Source organism: Mus caroli, unplaced genomic scaffold (assembly GCF_978045245.1).
Source record: "Mus caroli unplaced genomic scaffold, Mus_caroli_1 scaffold_10, whole genome shotgun sequence".
Classification (NCBI taxonomy): domain Eukaryota; kingdom Metazoa; phylum Chordata; class Mammalia; order Rodentia; family Muridae; genus Mus; species Mus caroli.
The window spans coordinates 89,585,123-89,597,466 of NW_028227265.1; the positions used below are offsets into that span (position 1 = coordinate 89,585,123).

At 39.1% G+C, this 12,344-nt stretch overlaps 1 protein-coding gene across 2 annotated transcripts in view; it reads right to left on the reverse strand.

Annotated features, from left to right (window-relative positions):
• Vps37a (VPS37A subunit of ESCRT-I) overlaps positions 1-12,344 on the reverse strand; it is a 50,943-nt gene that overhangs the window by 8,869 nt on the left and 29,730 nt on the right. For both annotated transcript variants that reach the window (XM_085844007.1, XM_021169390.3), the window contains exons 5-9: positions 5,424-5,649; positions 2,831-2,901; positions 1,432-1,559; positions 1,291-1,349; positions 1,145-1,213 (exon numbers count right to left, since the gene is read on the reverse strand). In XM_085844007.1, the coding sequence (XP_085700133.1) occupies positions 1,145-1,213; positions 1,291-1,349; positions 1,432-1,559; positions 2,831-2,901; positions 5,424-5,649 (553 nt within the window). The remainder of the gene's footprint in view (positions 1-1,144; positions 1,214-1,290; positions 1,350-1,431; positions 1,560-2,830; positions 2,902-5,423; positions 5,650-12,344) is intronic.

Below are 12,344 nucleotides of genomic sequence, written 5' to 3' on the forward strand. Positions count from 1 at the left end.
AGGTGCAGCTGAGGCCTTACACATGTTCTACCTCTCAGCCCCTACACAGAATTCTTTACGAGACATTTTCTTAGGGGAGTTTCCTACTTTCTCATTTGCTCTTTATAATCCACTAGCAACATTTGTGTTGTCTATATTACACATGTGTTCTTAACAAAAGCATTCACTTTTATTTTTAGTACTTTTCAGTTTTAAATTTATATATTCAAATGTGAACATTTTCCTCTATGCTTTTGACTTTTATTACAATTAGAAAACAGGACTTTTTAATTTTTTCACATTAAAAAACCGTTTAAAAATATTCCTAGGAACTAACTGATTTTTATACTTTGTTCTGAAACTATATGTATTGTACTTTTCTATATTCTGTAGAATATGACCTTTATGAGGTTTGATATAAAAGATCAAGGCAATTTTTCATCAGATCCTAAACCAATAAACAATTACACAATTTGTTGACTCCTGAAGTTTTTCTAGTTATTAGTCACATACATGAATCTATTTTAGAACTGCAGCCTGCTCCATACAACTATTTTCCATCTTCCTACAAAACTACTGCATCATTTTAAATGACATTTCACACAGTATTTTGATATTGATGAAGCATGTTTTTCCCATTCCTTTTATATTCAACTCCTTCCTAACTACTTTAATCCATTCAGATTTTTAAAACCATATTTGGAAGATTACTGGAAATATTAAACTTTTAAGTCATATGCTAAAGAATCAAATCTTATTAATACTCTTTCATTCCACTTGATATTCTATGTTTTCTAACTAGAGAATATAAGCATCTCTTAAGGGAAACAAAATATTAACTACAATGTTTCTTGTTGCAATAAGCTATAAAGATTACATCTTCTATTTTATTTTTAAAGATTATTTTTCATAAGTAGAAGTCTAATCTTTTAAATTATACTTAATTTAAAGTATCTTTTTGTTACTAGGTTTTATTACAACAGTTATACTACTTTCCTACTTTCCTGGGGGTTTTCATTCCTTATGGGATTTGGAAATAGATAAACCCTTAAAGAACAAGAACTCTGTTTACAGCTGTCAGCTTTATAAAGTCAGATGCACAGGGCGGGGCCAGCAGCTTCGGCTGAGCAGCTCCTGAGGGACAGAAAGAATTCATCAGCCGTACCTCACTGAGTTCATGTTGCCTTTGCATCTTCTTTTCAAAGGTAGATTTCATTTGTAGAAGTAATTCATACTAAAAGAAAACATAAAATTGCTGTTTATTTTGATTTCTGAAGTGTAAAAATGTCTTGGAAATGACCAGGAACTCACCTTATCTAAAACGGTTTGCCTTTTGCCTTCCAAGCTGTGCTCCAAAAGGAGATTTCTTCCTGGAAGACAAATCTCTGCTTATTTCCCAGCACAGATCACATTTTTCTCAGGAATTATGAATCAAAGCAAAGGGAGACATACTTGCTAATTCCTCGATATTTTTTACTAAGTCTTCCTTGTCAGTAATAATTTGTTTTAGTTGAGGCAACATCAGAAACTGTTCTAGTAATACCTCCTCCTGTTCATTCATATCTGTGAGCTGTGACACACTAAAGACACAAAAGAAAAAGCCAGTTGTTAATAAATGTTAGTCATGTGGTTTTTCTCCACAATGACAAATGTCCACAATTTTCCGGCTTGACTTGTGCGATGGGTAGTTTTATGTGACATAAGCTGGAGTCATGGGAGAGGAGGAAACCTCAACAGAGAAAAACACCCTTTGTAAGAGTAGGCTGCAGGTAAGCCTAAGGCACTGTCTTAGTTAGTGACTGATGTGGGAGGGCTGAGCATCCTGTAGGTGCTAAAAAAATAAAAAGGAAACCTCAGCAAGCAGGCTGCAGAGAGCAAGCCTGAGTCACTTGCAGTTACCCAGCAGAGGGGAACAGACAGGCCCCGGAGACAGAGGGAACCATGTGCATGGTTAAGTATGGAGGCTGTTCACACTGTTTAGCTCTCCTCCTGTAGTTTTGATGTTTTCATAAGTTTTATAGTAGGTAAACTTTTAAAAAGGAGAAAAGAAAGATAATACTTTGTAAAATATTGTTATTTTTGGAACTTGAGCATTATAATACATACTAACCCTTAAGATACAGCAAACATCTTTTCTGTTGTGGAACCTGCATTCTTTACATGTTATTTTTTATGTTTACACATGAACAAATTCCAACTTTATATTTTAAATTACAAGATTGTTCACAAGGCTTTAATCTGTAGTGCTGGTAGAATATATTCTAAAGACATGAAATTCCAAATTACTCTTAATTGTACTCAATGGTCTTAATACTAGTAGCCTCGTGGATATTATAAATCCTTAGTGGGGCACATGGGGTACCCCACTAAATGGAAAGACCATAAAATGTTTTATTCATGGTACATCTTATGTTCTATGAAAAAAACAGTACCTTAAAGTTTAATCCTGCCACTATAAATTTGAATAAAACTTTGGCTTCTAATAAAATTAGTTTTTGAATATATTATAACTTTAGTATACTCATCGAGATACATTTCTACTAAAGAAACAATGAAAAATCTATTTTGAATTGATCAGAATGTAATATATTCACCAAAAAACTCTCCAAGATTGCAAGTTGCACTAAGAGAAAAGAACTCTGGTTACCATGGTAGTCATGACATCCAGAGCAATCCCTAGGTACAGACCAGTCATGGGACAGTTTATCAGACTACAGCTGATTTATACCACTTACTCACCAGGACAACCACAGAAAAGGAACAGTCAAAAACTTAATTCACTTTACTTAATTTGAATATGAAATTATAAATAAAACTGACAAAACTATCTTTACTCTTCAAGGTTTCTTACCTCAGTTCTGAAAGTTCTGGAAACGCATCAGGAATATCCGGCATCTTATAACCAAAACCATTTTGGTTAACCTAAAGAAGAGTTTTAAAGAGTATTAGATCTCAGCTATACTTGTGACTGAGTGCATTTACTGACTAGAAATAACTGTGAAGTGCTGCATCTAGCAGTGCTCTCACTCCCAGTCTTCTCAGCAAGCAAGCTGTGCACCTCCATCTCTGCACATCACATCAGCACGCAGCTCTTCCCCACCGGTCTATTTCTCTGGATTTCTATCCAGAGTTTACACTTTATGGGGCGAGGGGGAAGGGGAGGATGTGTCTTGGAAGAGCCTGTATTATTAGCCTGTGTCAAAGTATATGATTATAAAATAAATCTCTTATGAGCAATTGTAACAGGTGTTCAGAATTATCTGTGGATTTCATAGATATAAATGAATATGCTTCATTCAAATAAAGACATCAAGTATACATCAGTAAACCACCAGCACTCTGGATAGTTACATATTTAAGTTAAATAAAATAGGATAGATGAAGAACATAGTACCAATTTGAATATTTATGACTGTTTTTATTAGAACACTCCAAATTTTCCCTTAAATTAAAAAAAATGTATTAATATTAGTTTGTTGCTGGGAAAAACGGCACAGGTGTTTAATTCTAGCACTCAAGAAGAAGAGGCTACAGATCTATCTCTCTGAATTCAGGGCCAGCCTGGGCTAAAGAGTGAGTTCCAGAACAGCCAGAGTTACTGAGACTCGGTCTCAAAAAAATCAAATAAGTAACATTTTGCTTAAAATCTTTTCTTTTCTTTTTTTGGTTTTTCGAGACAGGGTTTCTCTGTGTAGCCCTGGCTGTCCTGGAACTCACTTTGTAGACCAGGCTGGCCTCGAACTCAGAAATCCACCTGTTTCTGCCTCCCAAGTGCTGGGATTAAAGGCGTGCGCCACCACGCCCGGCTAAAATCTTTTCTTTTTTTTTTTTTTTTTTGGTTTTTCGAGACAGGGTTTCTCTGTGTAGCCCTGGCTGTCCTGGAGCTCACTTTGTAGACCAGGCTGGCCTCGAACTCAGAAATCCGCCTGCCTCTGCCTTAAAATCTTTTCTTAACATAATGATGAAAGATTTTGAAAAAAACAAAATTCATTCAGGTTTCCTTTTTTAATGATTATAAAATATAAAATTGGTAATGTTGAACATAATGTATATGCATATACATACACACATATATATATATATATAATCTTTTCTTAACATAATGATGAAAGATTTTGAAAAAAACAAAATTCATTCAGGTTTCCTTTTTTAATGATTATAAAATATAAAATTGGTAATGTTGAACATAATGTATATGCATATACATACATACATATATATATATGTATGTATATATATATATATATATATATATATATATATATATATATATATATATTTGTGTTTCTGTGTGTACATATGTGAGTACAAGAGCAGCTATGTGTGAAGGCCAAAGGTCAACACTGGGTTTTGTTTTGTTTTTTTCTTTTCTGAGACAGTACTCAACCAAAAACTTTGTAACTGTTACATCTAGAGTAATCCCTAGGTATAGGCAAGTCTAAAAATTTATCAGACTAAAGCTGATTTATACCGCTTACCAAGCTAAAAGAACAGTGAAAACCTTTAAAATAATTTTATTTAATTTGAATATGAAACTATAAGTAAAACAGACAAGACCATCTTTACTCTTCATGTTTTTTACCTCAGTTCTGGAAATGTATCAAGGATACCTGGCACCTTATAACCAGGCATGAATTACCACGCCTGGAACTTTATGAAAGGTGCCAGACATCTGAACTCAGTCCCTTGTGCTTGCACAACAAACACTTTAATGCCTGAATCATTATGCCAGCCTCCAAATCCACAGATATAGTTTAAACATCAAATATTGGTTTTTTTCTTTAATATGTTACATGGCAACCTCTACCAGCATTACTTATAAACATATAAATTTTAAGCCAATAAACTGCTGGAAGCCTTGAGCATGCTGCAATAGATCCTCTTTGATCTGATACTTGCTTCTCTGGTATAGTCCAGTCTTGTGCCTTGTCCAGTAAATCCTACTTGACATCCAGACAGAGCTGTAACAGGCAACTCTCCAAACATGCCACCCCGACCGAATATAGTACAAGACTCTGTCAATGTTTTCCAATCACTGTGTAACCTCCAGTCACTTTATGTAGCCTCTTGATAGCCTCAGATTTTTATAACCATCTTTCAAAATCTGGCCTCAAGCATAAATTCATCATTCATTTATCTGCATCATTTTCCACTGAGCAAGTACTAAGTGTGCAGTATGAAGCACTGGGGATGAAGTAAAAAACTGGAATGATCATTACTTCTACTTTGGTCTCTGGAGGCAGTGACCTCAATTGTCTCCCACAGCTCTAGACTATCTCTAGAAATATGCACAAGCCCTCATTGGTTACCTTTTTGAGTTTGTTATCAGAGATGACAAATATGATTTAAGCTTTTGTGCCTTGCTTATTAGACAGACATAATAAAGGCTAGCTGACCAAACACCCATGTCACAGGTACAAAACACGGACTCCAGAGGTACCAACCGATGCTGAAGATTCAGTAGTGGGAACCGGTAACGGCAGACTTGAAAGGATGCCAAATGAAGGGGCCACTGGCTTAGCTGCGGTGTAACTTGTGGTTGAAGAAGAAACAGTGTCAGCTACAGACAAGGATGTGATACTCCTGTTAGCTTCTTGTGGAGGATATGGAGGAAGAAATGAAAACCCCTGGGAGGGGTACGGAGGCATCCCACCTGGATTACTATACAGGCTTAAGAAAGAAAGAGATGATTATTAGGTAGGTGTTAGGAGTCGAATCATCCCTAAATTGTCCTGAATAACAGTGATTATACAATTCCATACATGGAATTTCTTCTGGTAATTGACTTTTATAATTAAACAAAATTATTTAAGTCACAAACTATAAGCACTTCTGAAAAAATGTGGTTTCTATGAAAAGTAGGACTGCTGCAGAAAGCACCGCCCTCGCTGCTCTCTGTAAGCCTATCAGAAGTCACTGAGTTGTTAGTACTCCAGTGACATCACTTAGTTCTGTTTCTTTATGGAGAGGATTCAGTCCAGAAGGTTTACTCAAGTACATGTTGCTAAATGGCTCTTGATGTTGGGCAGTATCTACCTTAAAGTTGAGGCTGTTTGTCTACAGATTTTAAAAGAAAAATCAAATATATGGAATATCTATCTATCTAGAATATATAGAATATATATATATATATATATATATATATATATATAATTTAAAAAAACACTGCAAACAAATTTGTACATAGACACAAAGGAGTACTTTAAAAACTAGCAAATCATTATTTACCTGGGACTTAGCAGAATAGACAATATATATTTGAGCAGGATGGTTTAAAATTAATATATTTCTCCCTTAAAAGTGAGAAGCTGGCTTCAATGGCCCACACCCTTAATTCCAGCACTACATAGAACCAAGCAGATTTCCATGAGTTCAAGGCCACCCTGTCTGTACAGTTAGTTCTACGCCAGACAAGGGTATGTAGGGAGACCTTGTCTCAAAAATAAATAAATAAATAAATAAACAAATGAAAAATTGAGAAGAAATCAAATTATATAAGAATGAGGAGTATTTCAGGCCAAAATGAAGACTAAAAAAAAAAAAAAATCACAGAAATACATACATTTGAGTTAATAATAATTTGATCAATTAGTGACTCTCAGATAAAGAAAAGGTATATTTGAGATAATACTAAGTAACTACTAAAATATTTCACTTTATATTGGTAAAAATTCTAAATTACATAAAACTAAATTTTATAGAACTACTATAATCTTATTGAATGACAGAAATTAACCTGAGTTGGAAATTTTCTTGAACTGAAAGCCCTATCACACATAGAAGAATAACTTTTCTAACACATAAAGAATTCCCAAAACAAACGTAACAGCAAATAGAGGACACAATGGTATATAACTTCCATAAAATAAAGTATCTTTAAATCAGGAAAACTGTGTGCAATTAAACTGTTAGATAACAAATAAACGAAAGAACTTTTTAAGGTCCACAAAATGGACAGAGATTTCTTCTGACAATATTCCATACTGGAAAGGGCATGGATAAATAGGCATTGTGTGTGTAAGTGAAATGAGTGTAGTTAGGAGAGAGGACAGTTTTACAATATTTGTCAAAGTACTATTTCTAGAAGAAAATGACAATATTAAAATGCATATAAGAAAACCGGATAGCTCTAAGAGATGCAATATCACACTTACAAGGAATATCATGACAAAAGGAGAGTGCGTTAGGGCCACAGTGCAGTGGTAAAGTCGGCACAACGCACACAATCACAGGCATCGATTCCCAGCACACAGAAAAAACAGTAGGGCTATTTTTGCCAGTGAGTGTTTTTTTTTTTTTTCTACCTGCTTACCTTTCTTATTTATAAATGATTAAGGACCTGATAGCCTCTTTGCTTTTCAGATCATAGCAACACACCAAGGTCTGAAATGTATATATGGGGTTTCCAGCAAGGCTGCTGAGAGACAACACCTTTAACGGTTTTAGGTGTTTTCCTTACTGGACAGTTGATCAGGCACTGCCTGGATCCTAGAAGATCCTTGCTAACCCCTCTGAAAGGGTCTGAACTTTACTCTTCTTTTTTAATTATCATATCTAAGTACACTGGAGCTGTCTCAGACACACCAGGAGGTCTTCAGATCTCATTACGGATGGTTGTGAGCCACCATGTGGTTGCTGGGATTTGAACTCAGGACCTTCGGAAGAGCAGTCAGTGCTCTTACCCGCTGAGCCATCTCTCCAGCCCCTGAACTTTACTCTTCTTAAGTCTTGAGAAAAGCAGAATAATGAGAGGCTGGATATGAAATCACAGGAAGTCTTGTCTCTGATATATTCGGCAGCTCTTTCTCTCCTGTTCCATGTATTAAAGCCAACAAAGTCAAACAGCACCTTCAACACTATAAAGACATCTCTCTAGATAAACCATCCATCTAATGCACTACATGCATTTTCTTTATCTACATTATTGGAAGAAACATTGTTGGTTGACTTTCCAAACTATGAAGCTTATTTTTGGATGATATCTCCTTTAATAAAAAGCCTTTCATGAAAGCACCTCTAGTTTTAATCCCTGCTTGTCTAAAACTCATTGATACTTCAGATTTTCTTCTCAGAGGGTAGAAGAATTCAATTTCCAGGTGCCTCCCAAAGTTATACTTGCTACAGATTATAAAATTATGGATTAAAATACTTGATTAGCTAGGACTGGTGTTGTAGGCTTTTAATCTTAGCTACTTAGAGGCTGAGCCAGAAGAACTGTGAGTTCAAGACTAGCCTGAGTAAGTCAGTGTAACAGTCTCAATATTTTAAAACCACATAGCAGCTAGGACCGCAGCTCAGGCCCAGAGCGCCAGGCCAGCTGGTTCTGAGTGGATCCTGGTGCCATGCCTTCCCACAAAAAGTTGCATGAGCTACTTTACTCGCTATGACAAAAACAAGTTAGAGAAATTTAAGACAGTTTCAGAGCATCGCTAGTGGTTAGAGCAGTCCTCTCTACTCTTTGGCCCAGTTCTCACCTACTGTCTGAGTCTTGCCTGCCTACAGACTTCCTGCTGTAGTCTAGATGCTATAAGCTCTGGGCTAAGCCTCTCTTTGACCTTCCCTTGCCACATTCATTACATGTTCCTTGTTGATATATACCTTTGAATCCTGCCCTAGATCCTCCTCTTTCTGATTTCTCTCCCTGTATGACCTCATCTCCTGCCATTTCTATACAACTCCCCTTTTAAGATGAGCCTCAGCTGGGTGGTAGTGCTCCACACCTTTAATCCCAGCACTCAGGAGGCAGAGGCAGCAACCTGGTCTAGAGTGAACTCCAGGACAGCCAGAGATACATGGAGAAACCCAGTCTTAAAAAAACAGAGAGGGATTGGGGAGAGAGGGGGAAGGAGAAGGATAAGAGAGGGAGGAAGATAAGCCTATTACATAGCTTTCAAGGGGCTAGAACTCACTGTACAGACCATGCTGGCCTCCTACTCATGGAGATCAGCCTGCCTGTCTCCTGAGTGCTAGTATTAAAGGTGTAGGACACTACACTCTCTTGTCACTCTCAAATCTCTATTTTCTCTGCTGTGTGTCTCTTGAGAACCTTATACAGGTCAGTGTCTATGGCAGCAGGAGTGCCTTTGTCCTTGAAGGCAGACTGGGAGACAGTCTCTCTCTTTGACTGTTTATGTCTGTCTCTGTCTGTCTCTCTGTCTGTCTCTCTCTCTCTCTCTCTCTCTCACACACACACACACACACACACACACACACATATTGATTACTGACTAGATTTGAGGGAAGAGAACATGCTTTTCTTCTTGATGGAGAAGTGGCCAAGCTTGAAAGGCATGTGGTTAGAAATTGTGACAGGCATTTTATCTTGAAAGATAAACATTGAGACTTAAAAATGACAAAGAGCTTCGATATGGCCTCCTATTAGCATATTTCAGATTTTAGGTAGTACTTTCTTGTAAACACTGCTCTCTTCCTTGTATAGATTCTTCCTTATAGATTCTACACTATTAACATATCTGATGGCTGCCTTGGTAAAATGGCCGAGTCAGTAAGTACTTGGTGCATAAGCATGAAGACTTAAGCTGTTATTCCCAGCACCTATTTAAAATCTTGTCCAGAGACATACACCTGTAGCCCTAGTACTGAACGATGGGTGATGAGGATTCATGGAGCTCACTGGCCAGCCCAGCTAGCCAACTGATGAGCTCAAGGTTTAATGAGAAACTCTGAATCAAAAATAAGATGAGACCTCCAATAAGGAAGACATCTGACATCAGCCTCTGGCCCCCACATATACGCGCTCATGTACCTGCATGTATACATGCACACAAACACACTGTACTGTGTGGTGGTAGTGTGTGTGTCTTCACAGAGGAAGGAACCTCAGTTGAGGAAAAGCCTCCATGAGATCCAGCTGTAAGGCATTTTCTCAATAGGTGATCAATGTGGGGTGGGGACAGGGATGGGGAGGCAGCCCCTTGTGGGTGGTCCCATCCCTGGGCTGGCAGTCCTGGGTTCTTTAAAAAAGTAGGCTGAGCAAGCCATGGGAAGCACCTCTCCACAGCCTCTGTACCAGCCCCTGCCTCCAGGTTCTGGCCCTGCTTGAGTTCCTGTCCTGACTTGCTGGGAAGAGCATACCAAGACAGGGTCTGCCCACAGCAGGCTGGGATGGAGACATCTCAGAAGCCCGCAGCAGCTCCTTGTAAAAAAGGATGGCATCTGGGACCCCGAGAAACAGGAGACACATCTCTCCAGGGGACATGCCATCTGAAATAGGACTGCCTGCAGTAGGCAGGGATGGAGACATCTCAGTAACCTGTGGCAGCTACTTGTAAAGAACAGTTGTTCCCATTTCTCCTAACCCTGGACAACGGCTGTATAGATTTCATTTGTGCGTGACTGCTTTTCAATTGGCCTTGGTATGCATGATTATTCTATTATATCTGACTTCCCTACATCTTTTTCCTTCTACTCTCATGAATTCTGTGAAACTAGATGTTCCTTGATGTAATGATTCTTCAACAATTAAGAATTGAGACATGGGGCACAGCACAGCACAGCACAGCACAGCACAGCACAGCACAGCACAGCACAGCACAGCACAGCACAGTCCTAATGGCCCAGGTGCAAGCTGTGTGCTCTCATCTTGGAAACAATGTAATAACTGCACAATGGCAGTTCCAGATTAATGTTTGACTTGCAAAAAAAGTTTGAAGAAATTATTAGAAAATGAAATAGAACCAACATTGGGATCCCAAGAAAGGAAAAAAAAAACTACTGAAATTATGAAATAAATTTTGCACAACATTTAAGAGTGGTTCCTGGGTAAGCAAGTATAGAAAACATAAAATTATATCCTAGTAAAACTAAGTCAAAACACTGGGACTCTTAGGAGAGTCATTGTGTGCAATGTGCAGAAGCAGAAAGCTAGCAGAACTACTGAGTTAAGGGTTAACCTGAGTCTTTCTGGCCACTGCCTGGCAGCTTTGCCCACATTTGTCATTAGAGGGTCACAGGAAAAATGCAAGTAGCTCAGAGCTCTGAAGTATAATAAGTCAAAAGTTAAAGTTTAAATAATGATAAGTTTGCAATTGGTATTATTTTGGCCACATTCTTGGGAATAGGGGAAGCTTGAAACTTTTGGAAACAACTGTAATTCTTGAATCTTTGTGGGATGTGGTTATTCTTTTGAATTTGATTTGGCAATGATTATACAATGTCTTTTTTTTTCCTACCTGCTTTTGGAGTAACAATAAAAGTCTGGGGGCAAGAAAAAGGTGAGAGAGTGAGTAGAGAGAGAGTGAGGTGGGCATGAGGTGTGTGTGAGGTGAGTGGAGAGAGTATATGGAGTGTGTGTGTGTGAGTGAAAAGAGAGTGCATGTGGTGTGTGTGTGAAGAGTGTGTGTGAGTGAAAGGGGAATGCAGAGAGGTGTGTAGGAGTGTGGAAGTTCAAGAAAAGAAAAGTGTACAGCATGCACAAGAGAATGCAGAGTGTGTGCAGGCTCAAGCTGTGGGTGAGCAAGTGGGAAAGAAAGAAAGCAGAGAAAAAGAGAAACAGAAAGAGAGAGAAAGAGAGAGAGGAGAGAGAGAGAGAGAGAGCAACTTTAACCCTTGAAAAATTGCCGTTAGTCTGCACAGGTGAGAGTGTGCACCACAGAGGCCAACAGCTTCTGGGACAGGTGGGAGCCACAGAGCCGCTGAGGCAGCACCCTTTTGGGGCCGCAGACATCCAGCACCCTCCCAGCCGGAGGACAGTGGTCCGCCCTGCACGGGAGCCCTCTGCCTCAGGGGCAGGGAGTGCCATCTTGGTTCTGGGACTCCACCGAACTTAGGAACTTAGTCTGCACAGGTGAGAGTGAGGACCACAGAGGCAGACAGCTTCGGGGACAGGCGGGAGTCACAGAGCCCCTGAGGCAGCACCCTTTTGGGGCCGCAGACATCCGGCACCCTCCCAGCCGGAGGACAGTGGTCCCGCCCTGCACGGGAGCCCTCTGCCTCAGGAGAAGGGAGCACCATCTTGGATCTGGGACTCCGCCGAACTTAGGAACTTAGTCTGCACAGGTGAGAGTGTGCACCACAGAAGCTGACAGCTTCTGTGACCTGCCAAAGCAACACAGCATCTGGGAAAGGTCCTGTTTTGGGCCTTCTTCTTCGGCCAGGAGGAGGTCCAAACACCAGATATCTGTGCACCTTCCCTGTAAGAGGAGAGCTTGTCAGCAGAGAGTGCTCTAACCACTGAAACTCAGAGGAAAGAGCCTGTCTCACAGGTCTGCTGATAGACGGTAATCAGAATCACCAGAAGAACAATTTCTAAACAGAGACAACTATAACAACTCCAGAGATTACCAGATGGCGAAAGTTAAACGTAAGAATCTTACTAACAGAAACCAAGACCACTCACCATCATC